The 18631-nt window shown below is 39.6% G+C and overlaps 1 protein-coding gene across 1 annotated transcript in view; it reads right to left on the reverse strand.

Annotated features, from left to right (window-relative positions):
• Nucleotides 1–18631, reverse strand: part of Hmcn1 (hemicentin 1) — a 452651-nt gene that overhangs the window by 249272 nt on the left and 184748 nt on the right. Inside the window, exons 7-11 of the mRNA XM_075988199.1 lie at nt 16077–16197; nt 14522–14785; nt 12389–12533; nt 8639–8760; nt 3814–4089 (exon numbers count right to left, since the gene is read on the reverse strand). Of these exons, the coding sequence (XP_075844314.1) occupies nt 3814–4089; nt 8639–8760; nt 12389–12533; nt 14522–14785; nt 16077–16197 (928 nt within the window). The remainder of the gene's footprint in view (nt 1–3813; nt 4090–8638; nt 8761–12388; nt 12534–14521; nt 14786–16076; nt 16198–18631) is intronic.

Raw genomic sequence — 18631 nt, forward strand, 5'->3', positions numbered from 1 at the left:
ACCCAAGTGCTGAGTGAATGGATTCAGATTATCTTCTGGGTCATCACTGTGTAGAAATTCACTGAACCTTTTACAAAAGCAGCTTCTCCCTAGAGGCATTTCCAGATTCGCTAACAATAGAGAGACCTTCCAATTGTAGAGGATACCTCAAGAACCACAGAGAAAACAATAGTCAGATATAGAGCGCCTTTCATAACCTCACTGAAGTTTTCTGTCTTTAATAATACTGTAAGTCTTAAAAAGACAGCTCTCTGACATAAGCTTTCTAGAAAGCTGTCCAAAGGCTTTACTTCAGGTACATTATAACACTGTTTCTAATACCACAGCCAAATAACCAAACCCTATTCTGATAGAGTCAGTCTCCTACATCTAGGACTTAAAGTTAAATATTCTATGCAGGCAGCAATCACCTCTTTCAACTTAATGGCAAAAAATTATCAAGAGTAATTTGCTCATTACTTTAAGACTTTCAGTGAGCCTGTAGACACTCAGGTGCCAATAATCCTACTCAGAGAGAAATTCTGGAGCAGTTTTGGGTCTTCATATGATGGCTCTCCACAACAACAACAAAAGAAATTATTAAACTGAATTATTAACACACTCATTATCAGTGAACTGAACACTTAGTCTATGCAGACTTTTCTTTCAATGACCGCCCTTATGAGTACAAGTGTGTGCAAAAAAATAAGATTAAAAACACATCTGAATAAATTGCAACAAAGTTCATCAATATTATAATTATAATAAGCTGTATTTAAAAAATATTAGTAGAGGTCTGGGAAATAGCTCAGTCAATACAGTGTGTGTTTCACCAGTCTGGAAAGCTGAGCTTGGTCTCTAGAGTCCTTGTTAAAAAGTCAGGCCTGGTGAATTGGGCTATAATGCCAGCGGATGGAGAAAAGAGGGTACCTGGGGCTCACTGAGGATCCAACCTACCACATATAGTGAATTCCAGGCCAATGAGTGACCCTGATTCAAATAAATAACAACAAATAAATGGTAGGAGGTCCATAAGGAATAAAACCAAAGGTTGCCTGACCTACATATGCATACACAAATGCATGCACACATACCCTCACACACATGTGTGACTCATACATGCACATTCACACCGAGATAGAGACTAGTAGACTTCTTTGTAAGACAGCCAACTTAGAAGATGCTTCCATGTAACCCAGTGACGAAATGTCAAAAAAAAAAAAGAATTCTGCCTCACAAAGAGAAAGAAATACCCAGATTTGAAATCCACAAATACAACAAGACAGCCAGAAAGTCCAGGGAAACAGAGGAGCAAAGTATCAAGAAGTCAGGTTGAAAACCGGTCTAGCCATGTGGTGCCCATGTGGTCCATAAGGAGAGCAGAACCTCCCTCAGCAGTGCTGCATCTAAGATGAAGAAGCATTTGTTCAGGCTTTCCCAGGAAAGCTCACACAGCAAATTCCTATGCATAATGCAAATCTACAACTCACGAGCCTCAAAAGTCAGTGGTAGGTCTTGTGGAAATGGTGGTTTCTTCAGGGAGATGGATCAATTGAGACTAGAGAGCTTAAGGGGCAACGGTCCATTTTTGTTTTAAACCAAGCTATTTTGGGGGCATGGAAACAGGGAACAGTCATAAATCAAGTTGCTTTAATTCAATGGCTATAAACCCAAGGTGAGAAACAGACCTAGGAACCAGTTACAGAGAGGGTGAAGGCTGGCCACTGACAAGATTAAAATGCAGGCAGCATGAAATTTGGCACATGCAGGGAAGTATATACAGGGGACATTTGTCTTATCTTAGTGCAGACCTGAATAACTAAGGCTAACCAGGGTAGGAGAGCTCTAGGACAGATGGCCACAGACAGACTGACCTCTGAAGCTACTTCTCACCTTCACTCACAGCGAGTCAGAAACCTCTGAGGCCCCAGGAGACTGCTTGTTGCCCACAGCCTCATTTCTCCAGCAGGGTGAGTAATGCTATAGGTTTTGAGAGCAGAAAGACCGGTCCCCATGTCCCGACTCAGTAGTGGGGTTGCTTTTTCTACTCATTAGTGCTCTAATAAGACTCACTCCATATATATCGGTCACCTCAAGAGATAGAAACTGGAGAAGCTTAGACAGTGGGAAAACATATGATCTCAGAAAGAGCAAAGCTGAAAGTGGCTAGCAGGGACCCCTGGTAAGCAAAGAAGACATGGTACTAAAGGGAAGACAGTTCTGCTGATACAGGTTCAGCACCATATTAAATTATAGGAAACAAGTATTCAGAAGTTCAACGGACCAGACCTCTACACCTGTCTGCAGTCGCCAATTTTCAAAGATCCCCCAAAGAAACCACTCAAACAATACTTCACCCCCCACCTTTTCATGTTTTTTTCTCCTTTTGCGTTTCCATTTATTTTATTTTTATTATATTTTGGTATTGTAACTAAAGCATATTGTTAAGGAAGATCCCAAAACATGGAAAGATACACCATTCTTCTGGATCAGCAGAATAGATACTCTGAAAATGATTGTATTTCTGGAAGTAATCTATAGATTCCATGTAATTTCAGTCAAATTTCAATAACATTCTTCGCAACACTAGCAAAAGCAATCTTAAAATAAATACAGAAACACAAAAGACCACAAATAGCATCATGTACTCAGAGCAACACTGGAAGCATCAAAATAATTTACCTCAAACTACACTATAGAGCCAGATTAACAAAACACCACCATCCTTGCACACAGTGGAGTAGAATGAGAAGCCAGAAAAGAACCCTCATAGCTATAGCCATTATGGAATCATTGACAAGGGTGTGAAAAGCATACACTGTGAAAAAGGCAGCCAACAAATATGCTTGGGAAACTGGATGTCCACTTGTAAAAGAATTAAACTATATTTCCTACACTTCACAAAAAAATTCAAAATAGATTCATGACTATAATGTAAAAAAGATTTGAAAATTCTAGGAGAAAATATTTCAATATATAGTCATAGACATGAACTTTTTGGAAAAGACCCCAACAGTGCAGAAAAGAGTAACAAGAATCAACAAGTAAATGGGATTGTATGAAACTGGAAAGCCTCTGTACAGCAGACCACACCACCCTCAGAACACCTGATCTTGTCTGACATCCACACCATACACTAGAGAACTTGAAAACATCAAAACATGCAGGGACAATTTATATGGCCTCTTAAAATGGACATCTGCCACTAGCAGGTCCAGTTCTTATTTCAGTAATGCTACCTATTTTTAGAGATATTTTAGTTTCTAGTTTAGTTACTTTTAAACATCTGAACATCCCTAGCATTCTTCATCCAAAGATAACTGTTTGGATAGAAACTGTAACTCTTACATGGCACCTTATAAAGAGAGAGAATGATTTAAAGAAATATAATACTTCCTTACTTGAAAGAAAACCATCTGTTCATTTGTTTAAAATTTTTTTCTTTCTTTCTTTCTTTCTTTCTTTCTTTCTTTCTTTCTTTCTTTCTTTTTTTTTTTTTTGGTTTTTTTCGAGACAGGGTTTCTCTGTGGCTTTGGAGCCTGTCCTGAACTAGCTCTGTAGATTGTTTAAAATTTTTATGTGGGTAGCAGACATTTTATTTTATTACTTTTAAAGATAAAATTATGGTTATTAGTTATATAACAAATAACTTGAATATATATAATGCTACGATGTTAAATGAAGCATCTACTTAGAATTTTTTGCATATGTATATTAACTAAACTTACCATGCTGCTCAATAAATCTTTGAACTTTTCTCTCCTATCTAACAAAAAAAAAAAGAGAGAGAGAGAGGATGAAGAAGCAAGATGGAAGTTGCTAGAAGCACAGTACCTTGCACTATGAGGAAAACTGAAGCTGCTGCTGATCCACCTTCATTGGAAGCCATACAAAGGTACTCTCCAGCATCACCAATTTTCACACTCCTCAGCTCCAGCGAGAGGTTGGCCAAGGTCCTAATTCTTGCTGAGTCTGCTAGTCGGACATCTCTGCCACTCCTCTGCCATGTTAGATTGTAGTCCACAGCACTGATGACAAGACACGCCAAAACTGCTCTTTCTCCAGGAGTGACTGTAACATTATTAGGCACTTGGATGATCGGAGGGGGCTCTGTGTGAAATCAGAAGACTCAAATCAGTAGACCTAAAATCAACTTAGCTCACTTATACATGGGGCTTAAAAACTGTGTATATATAAATGTGTATTGAAAAATATGTCAGGCATTTTCAGTATATAACAGAGATTATTAACTGATGCCTATGTCAATGAGGTCCCCCAGTTATCATCTAGTAACAAGATACTTTAGAAGGCAATGTACTTGCACATACCAATTTAAATCTCTAAGTTATAAATGTGAGAGCTGAATCAGCATAACAAAAGAACATGGCTGAAAGTACTTAGGATTGCAGAATGAAGCAGGTTTTTTCGTTTGTTATGATAAAAAGTAGCATTTATTGGCTGTTTAAATTTAAAAACAGATACTGAGTGATTTAAAGAGCATAGCACCCAACAGGTGATAGACATGGCAAGAATCAACACCATCACCTTTCAAATGGGTTGCACTCTTAGTAAGAAGAGAAAGTACGACAGTGGAGTAAGATGAACACTTTCCTAGCAAAGATGAGGAGCAATTTCATCTTAGAAAATTGTAGGGACAGACTTTAAGAGCATCAGGAAGGCTGATGTAGGACTGTGTCTTTAAGAATTTACAGGGAAACTACACCTTTGATACCTGAACAATATGGCTGTCTAAACAAGACCTGAACAATGGCGATATCAATAGATATGTTATTGTGGAAGGGAGGAATCACTGGGTCCCATCCCTGGAAAAAGAATCACAAGCAACCATGACTGAGAGATGAAAAATTAGCCTCCCGGCGATGATGAGTCCCCTAATTGGTTATCCAGTGTAAAGCAGTCAACCCTGAAATCATATCCAACTTCCGAATACAATTCATGTCTTTCTTCTGCCCTCACTTGCTTTTCCCTAGAGAGCTCTAATGGGACTCTTGCAGTGTGCTACACCTCACTTTATTTCCTCTTCAATAAGAATTAAAAGAAGTGAAATGACATTTTATAAATAGTATGTGTGAGCCAATAAAATTCCAAATAACGAGATATCATACTACTAGGGCACAAATACATAAATAGTGAAGATTGTGAACATTAACATATTTGAACACATGTAAGTACATATGGGAACAGGAAACTAATGAGAAATTTTATGACTGCTTATAGATAAGGCTAAGGCTACATGTTACCAGAAATTATCTGTGCCTAGAACATAAGGGACATGCATCATTAAGTAATACCAGGATTTAAGGTGGGGTATAGTGACCAGAGAAGGAAGCCCAGCCACAGAGGCAGGAAGCACAGCGTGCATAGGCTGGGGGTATAAAGTAAACAACATAGGCAAGACCAGGTGACCATGGATGTACCCTTCTGCATGGATCTCTTCCATGTCTGACCATGATGGGTCGATTGCTCCCTCTGGGTTTCTCTAACTTTGGCTATAAATGATAAGATGTTATAAGATTGTTCTAAGTCTTTCCTTGTTCTAAAAGAGTATCCTATAATCTTAAATTAAGATCTACTTTCACTGGGGACATAAAGATGGCTCAATGTGAAGAGCACTTGCTGCTATTACAGAGGACTTGGGCTGGGTTCCTGACGCAAACATAGTGGCCCACAACCATTTGTAAATACAGTTCCAGGGAATCCGATGTCCTCCTCTGGTCTCCCCAGCCATTAACAGGCATGTGGCACATGCAGAAACATGCCAACACAACCTACACATAAATAAAACAAATAAGTGTTTCTAATTTAAAAATATATCCTTTTGCTGGCATGCCTTGACAGGATCTCTGTTTAGAATTTCACTTAAACCCAGAATTTTAGTATGTGTGTGAATTTTTTTATTAATAAAAATTCAAGACAGAAAATCAATGTAACTGTAATAGTATTAAACTTAACCTCCAAATATCATTCTGAAGGAGTGAGTTTTGCACACTTGTGTAATTTCAGTCATTGTTATATAAATTTCTAATTAATGAATGATTTACAATGCCCACTTTGTATTTAAGATGCAATAAATGCCTATCTTCTCTTTCAAACAATCAACAACCACCATTAGAAAAGAACCTCAAATTCCTGAAAGTGTAAAGACAACAAAATGCTAAAAAAATTAATGAGGAACCCTGTTGGTATAAGTCTAACTTTTCTTCAGATGTCTAGTGGATATAACAACTATGGTGTCATGAGAACATCACTATCTATAATGTTCATTTCTTAATTCTTCTTTATAAAAACACGAGACCAAGCTGGATAGTTAATCAGCACCTAATTCTAAGATTTGGATAAATAATGGCAGTATGGTGGCTGAGCTGGGACCGTATTGTAGGCAAAGGGAAACTGAGAAGTAGGTGAAGGCTAATGGCCAGGAGGTTAAGCAATAGCTATCCTTGAAATACATGCGCACTCTTTCAGTCCCCAAGGAGTCCTTGTTTGTTACTCCTACTCTTAAAGCCATTGCCATTACTCCCGATGCTTTCTGACCTTCTCTCAATGAGCGACTAAATGGAAAGAATTCCTGGAAGTTCGCCTGCTCCCTAGTTATGCCACTGACCAGCTGGCACAGAGGACTAGTAGTAGGACATGTGCCACGAAACCAACAGGAAGTTACTGGCACCACTGAGCCAGCTTCCTAACAGTCAGCTCACACATTCTTAATGGCATCTCCCAGTTACTTAGCAAGATGCTCATGTCAACTCCCCCCAGCCTCTTTCCCTCCTGCCCTTCTCTTAATTAACATTGCTGGGAAGACTATTCGAGTCCTCAAGTGTTTGCGTTCCCAGAAGCTGAGGAATGTTGACATAATTCCAGGGCTTTTCATAATTTCTGGAGATGAAGAAAATGAATCGTTTGTGATGTATGTCAACTTGCTAAGTTACTTCAGAAGACAATCTTTTTTTTTCTTCAGAAGAATAAGAGAACACAAATAGTTTTGCTGAAAGAACACGCCTGCCTGATTTACGTGACTCTCTTTCCAAGTGAAGCTTAGACACAACCAAGCCTAGGATTCTAAACCAGCGTCTAATTAAAACATCTCTTCTGTCTTAAATTATATCAGGAAATACGCACTGAAAGCAAAAACAGGCTCTGTTGTGGCTTCAGCAGCCATGACACTAAGCTAGGGTCAGACTAGGATACTATTAAGTGCAGAGCAATGAAAGACAGTTAAAATGAAATTCCTGAGCTCTGGATTTAGCTCACGGGCAGAGTGATTGCTTAGTGCTTGCCTATGTGAGACCTTGGTTTCAATCCCCAAATATATATTATAAAATTATAACTGGTGTGATCCTGATCATTGATTATATATCACAGTTTTCTCCTCCTAATTATTCTGGAAAAATTAAAGGGCAATGTTTTTACGAACAAATTTTACCCTATAAAATATTACATATTGTGCCTTCCATCTATTCACAGGAATTGGCTATCTGGATGCAGAATCACTGGTATCACATTGGTCCTTCTTTACCCTATATTGTGTCCAATAAAGCTCTGTGTTCCCAGACAATTTGCAGTTTCATCATGGCAATTTAGAGGTCAGAATCTATCGGCAAAAACATTGATTGATTCCACGTCCACACATGAGAGAAAGAAAACGTTTAGTCCTCTTGTTACCCTCAGAATCGATCAATTCTCCAACCACATTTTCCCTAAGGGCAATGCCATGTGGCTACTGAAGTGGTTTGAATGAGAATGTCCCCCACAGGCTCACATATCAGACGCCTTGGCGCCCACTTGGTGACCCTGTTTTAGGAGACTTCAAAGTCTGGGCTTGTTATAGGCAGTGTGTCATTGGGAGTGGGCTTTGAGAGTTACAGGACTCTTGTCATTTCAGGTTTGCCATCTGCTGTGTGCTTACAAGTTCAGTGAGCTTTCACCTGCCCTGCCACCACAAATATCTTCCCACCAGAAGTCTCTGGAACCATGAACCCAAATAAACTATGGTGTTAGCAACAGCAACAGCAATAACATCAGTAAGCCTGGAAAGGTGGTTAAGTTGTTAAGAGCATGCACTGTGTTTAATAAGACCAGAATTAGGTTGTCAGAACCTAGGTTGGGGGGTTCACAACTGCATGTTACTCCAATTCCTAGGGATCTGATGCACCTGGCTTTCTCTGCGCTCTCTCTCTCTCTCTCTCTCTCTCTCTCTCTCTCTCTCTCTCTCTCTCTCTCTCTCTCTCTCTCTCTTTCATTCACACACACACACACCCATCTCCCCCCACACATATAATGAAAATATAAAAATAAAATTTTAATTGAAAAAAATGATAACTATTTATCTATTAAGTGCTTCTACATCCCAAGCTACCTTCTAAGCACCCTGAATGCACCACAAACATTGACAAGTCTTCCATAGGATAGACATTCCTCTACTATAATCCTTTTAGTGTTAGGGAACTAAGGTATTAATCAAGTCCTCAAGTGGTACAGGAAAAAATACAGAGGCAGAATGGTAGGAAGTCGACAGCTGAGTTCACAATGTTGTAAAGTAGATACATAATCACAAATAATCATGAAGAGAACTGGATAAACTTAGGAGTCCATCAGCATCTCATTTCCATAGGGACACTCTTAGACAGGGGACAGTTACCTGAAACATCAAAAAATGTCTGTGCCCTTCCAGTCCCCGCACTGCTCACAGCAATACACTCATAGAAGCCTTCATCAGACAACGTGACTTTTCGGAAATCCCAGTTCACATTAGCAGATTCTCTGGGGACAGGAAAAGAGAAAGCTTTTAGTATCTGTCAAACAAGAGAATGCTGAAAGCAGTGATCAATGATCTGCTTTTGAATAACTTTTTCCAGTGAACGATGTAAACAAAATCTGTTGTGAAAACCACAGATTAAATTTGAACTTAAAATTGCACACCTTTTATATTTTAAACATAATTAGGCTTCTCTATTCTGAGCAAAAATATACGAGAGACAATAAGTGGTAGCAATGAGAATTCATCTTTAGTATATTTTCTCTGGCTATAGAGACATACTTGAGTTGACAAACACTGATGAAATTTCTCCCGTTCCCTGTACTTTTCAGTTTGGAGTTGAGAATCCTGATCAAAACTATGGCACAAGGTAATTTACAAATGTGAGGATAAGGCAGCAGCTTTTTACTCAAAGAAGATGTGTTTCCCTTAACTTTCTTAAGTAAGTTACATCTAGGGGTATATATTACATCTGGCATTGAGAAAATTGAAAAAACAATACGTCAGTTCTCTAGACAAACTCATGCATCCACCCATCCATTGAACAAATATTGATTCATTCACTGCTGAAATTACTTCCCCTTCTGGGACAGTCTAAAAATAGATATGAATTATTGTTTTAAAAAGTCCAAAGTATACAAAAGTAGGCCTTATCCTTTAAAAATGTAGTTTAAATGAAAATATTTTTTACATATCTTTATCCTATCTATTGCTATTCATAATCTTTTGTGGAAAAAATGAAGATATGTGCAAAGTATAAATACCTCCACAGAAAGGCAGGTGGGGGGGGTACATGCCTTTAATCCCTACACTCAGAGGCAGAGGCAGGCAGATCTCTGTGAGTTCAAGGCCAGCCTGGTCTACAAAGCAAGTTCCAGAATAGTCACAGATAAACAGATAAACTCTGTCTCAAAGAAGAAAAAATAAATAGATCTCCTCAGAGCCAAGCAAAACACTGCTTACTGACTTCTGATTGTGGTTTAGGCTCCACATCTCTCTCCATCCAGACATAACTCAACAAAGCAACCATGAATAGCTTACTGAGCTCTGATTTCATGTTCAGTCCTGGCATAGGGTTGAGAACAGTGAGGTAAGCATAGGTTCCTATCATCAAGAACGAGAATACCTATGCAGCCATTTTTCTGTGCACTATTATAACTTAGGATACTTGAGCTAATGTTTCCTGTTCACTCTGTGTGAACTGTGTACCAATGGTCCTTTTTTCTAGTTTTAGAGGGGAAAAAAAGAGTCTCACTTAACTTTGCACTGCCCTGGACACTAAACTGGGTCTCAAACACTTTACAGCAAGGTACCAAGTGCAGATTTACAGATGCCCTTCTCTAGGAGATCTACTCATAGGAAGGTAATAGTTTGGAATGCTCACATCTTAGGTACTCTGTGCAATGCCTAGTTCAGAGCTGAACATATATTAGGATTCATCAAACCTTGGATTCATGGGAATTTTCAAACTGAAAATAAAAATTCATCTAGCCCCAAGTCCTTCATTTTAAAAGAAAAGTTGAATGACAATTATTTTGTCTCAGGGTACATAGTCGGTTTACTAATTAAGAATACTCTTCACAGCAATACCTGACTCCTAGTCCTCTTATTTAGGAACCTGCTACAAGAAGGCAAAGCAACAGCTTTGAAACATAGTCTTACTATGTAGCCCAAGACAGACTCAAACACACAGTCCTCCTGCCTCGGCCTCTCAAATTCTGGGATTAAAGGCACATGCCAATGTGTTTAACTCAGTAATTCTTTTCAATGTAGCCTTCTTGGTTGACATACACATTCTAAACAACAAAATAAAGAAAAGGGTCTCTAGACACAGACTTTAGAACGGGGCAAAGAGCCTGTCCAAAAGATGTGTACACTGTAAATGCAAGCTGACTTTTCTCTGACATTCCCTGACGGCCAAAGTGGCTGACACAAAAGAAGATTAAGTCCCATAATTTATATTACTGGGAATCTATGGCAAAGGCGTGCAAGTGAAGAGGGATTAGAATATCAGTCTATCATCACTCACGGCTTAATACATGTCAGCAAGGCCTGCCCCGTCTCAGGGCCACAGCACTGGAAACACGAGAAAATGAATTTTTGTGGCTTACCTCCCAGGACTTGAGTGGAATCAATGAGTTAATGTTTATAACGAATCTCAAGTGTCTTTGAAAACTGTCACTATTTAAACAGGAAGCAGAGTTATTTTATTTCATCGGCTAGTTATGTGGCCCCATCATCTGATACCCTGCTCTGTTACGTGGCTGGTTATAAAACAGGCGACTTAGTAAATCATCAGGAGGTGCTGTATGGAGCGGACAGCTGGTAGGGAATGGGAAACCTTTCAGCCACAAGCATTGCTTAAAATGAGGTTATATAAATTAAGACTGTCAAATAGTTAACATCTTATAGAGCAATGTTAATATTGCATCAACAGTGTAAAAGATGGCTGAAGTTTTCACTCCCACATCGAGTCAGGCTTTGTAGTAACTCAAAGGCAATATATTTTCCAGAAATAACTTTTCTAACATTTTTTCCAAGATGTATGTAATCTCTTTTCAATAAGATTACTTATATTTATTATGTAAAAAGGTCACTCAGCTTTAGAAGGCAGAGTTGGTACTTTCTAGCCAACTCCTGTGCCTGCTCCATGTGGAGTCACACACACTCCTGGCGAGCCTTGCCAGTCTACTCTCAGCACGCAGTGAACTCACTCCCAGACCTTGTCTTCTGCCCTTCTCTTCTTAGCTGGCTGGAATCCATCCGCAATGGCCCCGTTTCTGCCTTCCCTTTTTGGCCCAGTCTACTTGGCCTCCATGCATTTTCATTTGCTAATGTGTGAAATTTCCCCAGGATATGTGATCTCTCTCCCAGGATCTGACCTCTCTCACCATTCTTTAGAGGCTCAAATGCCTCTCACCCTGTGTTATTATTGTTTAGTTGGTTTATTTGGTTGGTTGGTTGGCTTTTCCCAGACAGGGATTCTCTGTGTAGCCCTGGTTCACTTGGAACTCACTCTGTAGACCAGGCTGGCCCCAAACTCAAGAGATCCACCTGCCTCTGCCTCCCAAGGACTGGGATTAAAGATGTGCTCTGACACTCCTAGCTGCTCATCCAGTTTTGAATTTGCTACTTGAAATTAAAAAGCTACATGTTAATAACCTACCAAGTGTTACTATTTCTAATTTATTAATTTGTGTTTTGTTGTAACACCCATCATGTTCACTTATTATGCTTTAAATAAAAGCCACAGACATTTTTAGCCCAAATTCAATGAAGCTATAGTTTTCAGGGCTCTCCTTTGCAAAGGGCCCTCTGATGTCAGCTACCTAATGTTGAGTTCATAATTCCATATTTTTTGGCTGAACTTGGGACCTTCAAATTATATAAAAAACAGATCCTATAAGACCTGAGTTATATGGAATGTATTCTAAAATGTATTAAAAAGTCATAGTATATTTATTATCTGTTTCCCGTCTTCTTCCACCACAACATGAGCTCCATCAAGGGCCCAGGCTTCTGTTTATCCTGTTCAGTGCTATATCCCCAGATGGTACAGGAAAGAAGAGATTTGTCAGGGAAAGAGGACAGAATCACATTTCCAAGCTTTTACTGAAATGAATATTCACACACTTTAGATACTGGTCCACTCCCAGTGCAATTCCATTTCTCACGAAGCTCAAAGTAAAGGGCAGAAGACTCTCAACCGAACAGAGGATCTGGCCTGGCTGCAGGTAGTATCCTGGGGTTCTCGTGGGCATTGTGACTTTGGGAGCATCTAGGAAGAAAGAACACAGGTAAGATAGTCACAGCGATAGTGCATATTGTCTGTGACTCCACCCACAAGTGTTATACTTGAGTGATTCCGATAAATCATTAGAATTACAATGAATCTGAGTGGCTAAATTTAGTTTAACTATCTTTATGCAAAGAAGATTCATTTCTGAATGTAATCATAGGCCCTCACTATGATACTCATCCCATTAAAGACTCCATTGATTTTTAAATATACAGTTTTCTCCACTACCAAGCTAGAAGAAAATATCAAATGAGCTACATTATATCATTAAATGTAGAAGAAATTCTTATTCCAAATATGTGAAAATACTAGAAGAATCCACATATCTTAGAACATTTTTTCCTAAGGGGGATAATGAGAAGTGTTTTTAAAGAATCCAACAAATTTCATGCGTTCAGCACAGGGATGAAGTCAACTCATTTGAATGCTAACATGAAGAAATCTTAAGGTTGGTTCTGTGCTCACAATTGTACAGTCATTAAACAATAGCTCTTGGATTTCCAAATCTCAGCCTCATACATAAAAGATAAGTTGCTGGCTCCTGCCCAGCTTTATAAACAATCTCTCTGTACTTTTGTGGGGCAGGATTGAAGCTACATATCTAGAGCTTTAGAATGGATCAATTTAAAGTCTCTCAGGAAGAGATAAACACAAACCTGATGCTTCCAAGTCATTATTACCACTGCCTAGTAACCATATCTTTAGATAATGGGAGATACATCAGGAACTAGTTTAGTAATTAACCAACCAGCTAATCCAACGTAGAGCCCTCACCATCCGTCCATAGTCCACTATGCATGGGATAAATGGAGCTTGATCATTGCATGTAAATGTTTAGCCTGTTTAGATAACAGGGGAGGGTAGAAAGGGTACTACAATTCCCCATTAATTAAAGTTACCAAGTTCTCAAATCTATAATCAGTAAGACTTAACACAGAACTCTGAAAGTATTACTTAAAAGTTAAATACGCATGAAATAACAAGTAGTGAAAAAAAGAGGCCATGAATATGAAAGAGAGAAAGAGGGCCACAGGAGAGGATCTGGAGGGAGAATGGGGAAGGGAGAAATCCTATAATTGAATTATTATCTCAAAAAGAAAAGAAAAAACAAACAAACAAACAAGAAGCTCCTTTTTCGAGCAAACTGAAACCACTACAGAAAGTCACAGCTGGATGTAATGTAAAGATGAACGAAGGGTAGGAGCCCAGCCCCAAAGAATACATCAGAAGCACACAGTGCCTTTAACCCAGGCTCACGTTACACCATGAAAGAGTGGGTAGGAAGACTGTAAGACCCAGAGCACCAAAGAGTCTGCTGTAAGATTGTATCTCCTAGAAATGACAGGAAAGCTACGTCCATGATACCGCAACAGTATGGCTGCCTAAACCAAACATGAATAAGACAGTACCCATACACATGCTAATGCAGAAGGGGAAGTCTCACTAGATCCCATCCCACTACAAGAACTAAAGTCAGCTAATGACTACTGAGAGAAGGAGAATCAGCCTTTCCCAGGGATGAGCCTCCAAGACAATACAAAGTGGTCAGGTCTGAAACCATATACACAAATCAAAGCCACAATAAATGGACTCAGAGGTAGTATTTATATATTAATTAATATCTGTGTGTACCAATAATAATCAAGGAAAAAGAGGCCATCTATTTAAGAAAAAGTAAAGTCAAACATGGGAAGGACTAGAGGGAATAAAAGGAAATGGGCAGTGTCATTTATATATATATTTATATATATATATATAATTTTAATAAATACTAATATATATATAATACACCAGAATAAAAAAATCAAAGTAAAGAAAACCCAAGACATCTGCATGTAACGCTCACCAACCTTGCTACAGAGTAGTAACATGAAGATATTAACTTTTACTTTATAGTCCATTTTTTCCTCATGGCAAAGCCCTCTTAAGCTATCGACATTGCAGTGTTGAGTGAAACATTGTCTTACCTGGGACAATGCTGGAAAAGGAAACACTTGACACTCTCTGGAAGAGATAGCCATCTTTGTCATAGCCTGTCACTTTGAGGAAGAAAGCTTCATCTGGTGGGACGAAGTCAGAAATATTCCAGATGCCGTAAAGTTTTCGATCTGGGTAATGTTTAACAGGAATGGTCTTAAGAGACCCCCCTGAGATACTCAGAAGTTCGAGGCGATCTACTCTAGCTGGACTGGAGATTCCAGTAGTGTTCAGTAGCACATAGGTGGGGATCCCTGAAAGAGAAAGGCATTGTCATTTACAAACGGTGTGCAATTGGGGGTCACCTGAGAAAAAAGTGCCGGCGCTCCAGCATCATATACGCACTGTAGGCATGAGCACTGCATGCTGTCTGAAACTGAGGGTCCAGTTGCAGAACTTTTCCCGCATCAAGACAGATGCTTGGGTCATTCTACGCAATAATCTCACAGTATTTACACTGTTCTTGTACTACCCATAACTATGAATATTATGTGATAGTTGATTATGTGGCTTCTTTGAAAGAATTCTCCTTTTTAATCCTTACTAAAACTGGAGCAATAAAGACAAGTTAACAACCATCCGAACAAAATTCTGAAGGTCACAATAGGCCTGAGCTTTGCCATAATGGGTGAATAAAGTAGGTACAAGAACAAGGTTTAAAAATCACTAAGAGTCATCTTTGAACATTAAATAATACATAGAGGCCAGGCGGTGGTGGTTGACGCCTTTAATCCCAGCATTTGGGAGGCAGAGGCAGGAGGACCTCAGTGAGTTCGAGGCCAGCCTGCAAAGTAAGTTCCAGGATAGCCAGAACTGTTACACAAAGAAGCCCTGTCTCAAAAAAACAAAAACAAACAAAAAAATCATAGCACCTTTAATTTTTAGCAACATACGCACTTCATCTTGACCAAGAAGTTTATAAATTATTAATATTAAAAATTCGCTAAGTGCTTTTCTAATGTAGTTAAGTCTTAGAGGCAACTGGAGGGCTCACCTAAAACACATGTTGCTAGGCCCCCACTTCTGCAGTTTTGACTGAGAAGATTATAGCAGGGCCCGAGAGTCTTCACTGAGAACTCAAGAACAATGGCAGTGGGTTTTTGATCCTACTGCACATACTGGCTTTGGGGGAGCCTAGGCAGTTTGGATGCTCACCTTACTAGACCTGGATGGAGGTGGGCGGTCCTTGGACTTCCCACAGGTCAGAGAACCCTGATTGCTCTTCGAGCAGATGAGGGAGGGGGACTTGATCAGGGGAGGGGGAGGGAAATGGGAGGCGGTGGCGGGGAGGAGGCAGAAATCCTTAATAAATAAATAAATTTAAAAAAAAAAAAAACCTTTGAGCTTGAGCTGCTCTCAGACTCATTCACTAGTCTTAGATCGTACTTTGCAAAACATGAAGTGGGCCAAAGAAATAACCACAGTCATGTTAAAGAAAGATGTTGCCCTTGTCAACAGGATTGAATGCTACAGACCTACACAGTCACACCCCAGCTGAGGCACAGCTCTTCCTTACACAGATTTAAGAGCCATGTGCATACTAACCTTGTACGGGTCTGCTGATTGTTTTTTTGAAGTCCAGCGTGGGCTTTTGGGAAAAGCCAGCTCGGAAATCAATGGTGCTGAGACCAGTGATGCGAACAGAGTGTCTTCCACTGCTGGAGGTCTAAAACGTATAAGGACAAGCCTAGTCAACAGCTGGTAACAGCGAACGCCATTGGTGTGGCAAACCACAGAGTGTTTACCACTGACGTGCCCAAGTCATGGCTCTGACTGAGGCACTCTGGCTTAACCTAGTTGTGATTCTCCACTCGGAAATGCATAACTTGCAATTCACGTCTCATGTAGACTGCTCTAAAGTATAACTCAGGAAGTACGGCATACCTGGTAGTCAAAGTAAATTTTCAGCTGCTAGTAAGTGAAGCTTAGGGTAAATCTAAATGCTTCAAGAATTTCTGGACTTCCTTGTTCTCTGTTGTCAAATGGTAAATTTTCAACAGACACTGATGAAATAAGAAACTAAAATTTCCCCAACAAAACACACTCAAGTTCAATTCTAGAAAATGTTTCCTTTTCCTTTTTTATTAATTTTAAATTAAAATATAATTACATAAAAATTTTCCCCTTTCCTTCCCTCCCTCCAACCTCTCCCATGTAGCCTCTCCCTGCTCTCTCTCAAATTTGTGGCCTCCTTTTTCTCAATCATTTATATAATAATAACATTATAAGAGTTGGGCAGATTGTATTTATATATTTAGAATATATATATACTCTCCCATTTCTTTGCCTCTGTGACATCACTGCCAGACTAAGCACAAGAGCTGATAATTTCCCAGATATTAATTGTCTGGCACCCTCAGCTTGCAGCGTTCTAGCAATGATCCCTGGGGCTGAAATATAAATGTGAGAAAGGCATGGAGCTCACACACTGGCTACTGGGGGAGAGAGATGGAGAAGTGGGAATACTTAATATAAAGCAAAAAACACGGTGATAGGAATAAACAAAGTAAAGATGAGTTAGCCCGCTCAGCTAAAGGGATGCTGCTGCTGAATACTGGATAAAATTAAGCACTAAAGTGATGAGCATGTGCATAAATAACAAATGGCTTGGATTTAGTTCCCAGGGTAAGATACTAATACTGCTTCAGAGGATCTTTCCTGTGGACTCAGTATATCCAATGTCAATGGTTTATTTAATTTTATTGTGATCTTCTAAAGGAAGCATAAGATGACAACTTTGTGGCGTGAAGTTGGTAAAGAATTTTCCCAAATGCACAAGGTTTGCTAACTGTGGAGACAGAACTCTAATTCAGTGGCTAAATCTGGGCTTCTCACCACGGCGTGACACTGTCTTAAGAATTAGTATTTGCTTCCTGCTTAGTTTCTCTTAAAGGAGACTCACGGATCTCTTACACCAGCACCTACACCTATCCAGATTGTTTGAGCTAAAGCCCAGGACAGGTAAAGCAAGGTCTGCGTTCGTTAAAGATGGCTTGATGCAAAAAAAAAAAAAAAAAAACAGACCAGTGTCCTGCAAATTGTGAATATGTAACCTTTCCTTTAAAAGACAATATGGCAAAATGAAGGAACGTGTGGACCGGAGTCTATGGTTATGAATTCAAGTGAGATTACTAGGAATGAAGGAAGACCCTGAAGGGTACTAGAGCAAGGACCATGGAGAGTTCCCAGAAATGCTGTAGAAAGGTCTTTATCTATCTGTTGTTTCATTGGTTGATTAATAAAGAAAACTGCTTGGCCTGATAGGTCAGAACATAAGTAGGCGGGGAAAACAGAACAGAATGCTGGGAGGAAGTGAGGCAAAAGCGATGCTGCTCCTCTCCAGGGCAGGCGTGATGGAGCAAGCTGCCGGGTCAGACATGCTGAATCTTTCCCAGTAAGACTGGTGCTGCACAAATTATTAGATATGGGTTAAAGCAAGGTATGAGAGTTAGCCAGAAGAGGCTAGATATAATGGGCCAGGCAGTGTTTAAATGAATACAGTTTCCGTGTAACTATTTCGGAGCATAAGCTAGCTGGTGGCCAGGAGCCAGGTGGCAGGAACACAGCCCTCAGCTCCTTCTACACAGAATGGTGGGGACTTCCTCCTAGGACTTAACCTCAGATCTTCCTAGCACTCAGAGTGGATTGCAGATGACTCTACCTGGTTTAAGGGTGATGGTTTGCTAAATACCTGCGTACCTTTAAGGCCCATCCAGGATGCTAACAGGGCACATCCATTACAGACAGAACGCTACTCAATAGACACTGCTCCTTCGAAAGTATCAAAGATCATAGCTAGGAGTTTAGGAAAACAATTTCTAGGTAGTCTTGGGCTGTAGCTTTTGAAGGTTGCTAATGATCCTTTCTGCTAAAAGAGTCAGTAAGTGTTGATAAATTTTTCTATTAAAAAAAGAAACTCTATATTTTTGGATTTTCAAAAACATAGGTGTGTGTAGATATCAATACAGCCTCTTGAGTCTATTTGTAACTGTGTTTATAGCTGACCTCCCTGTTAGGGAACTGATACCTGGAGAAGTCTGAGTCCTCCTCCCTCAACAGCCATTAGTTGCCTCTAACTCTTCATCTAGGGGTAGGGCCTT

The sequence above is a fragment of the Microtus pennsylvanicus genome, chromosome 10 (genome assembly GCF_037038515.1).
Source record: "Microtus pennsylvanicus isolate mMicPen1 chromosome 10, mMicPen1.hap1, whole genome shotgun sequence".
Lineage (NCBI taxonomy): Eukaryota > Metazoa > Chordata > Mammalia > Rodentia > Cricetidae > Microtus > Microtus pennsylvanicus.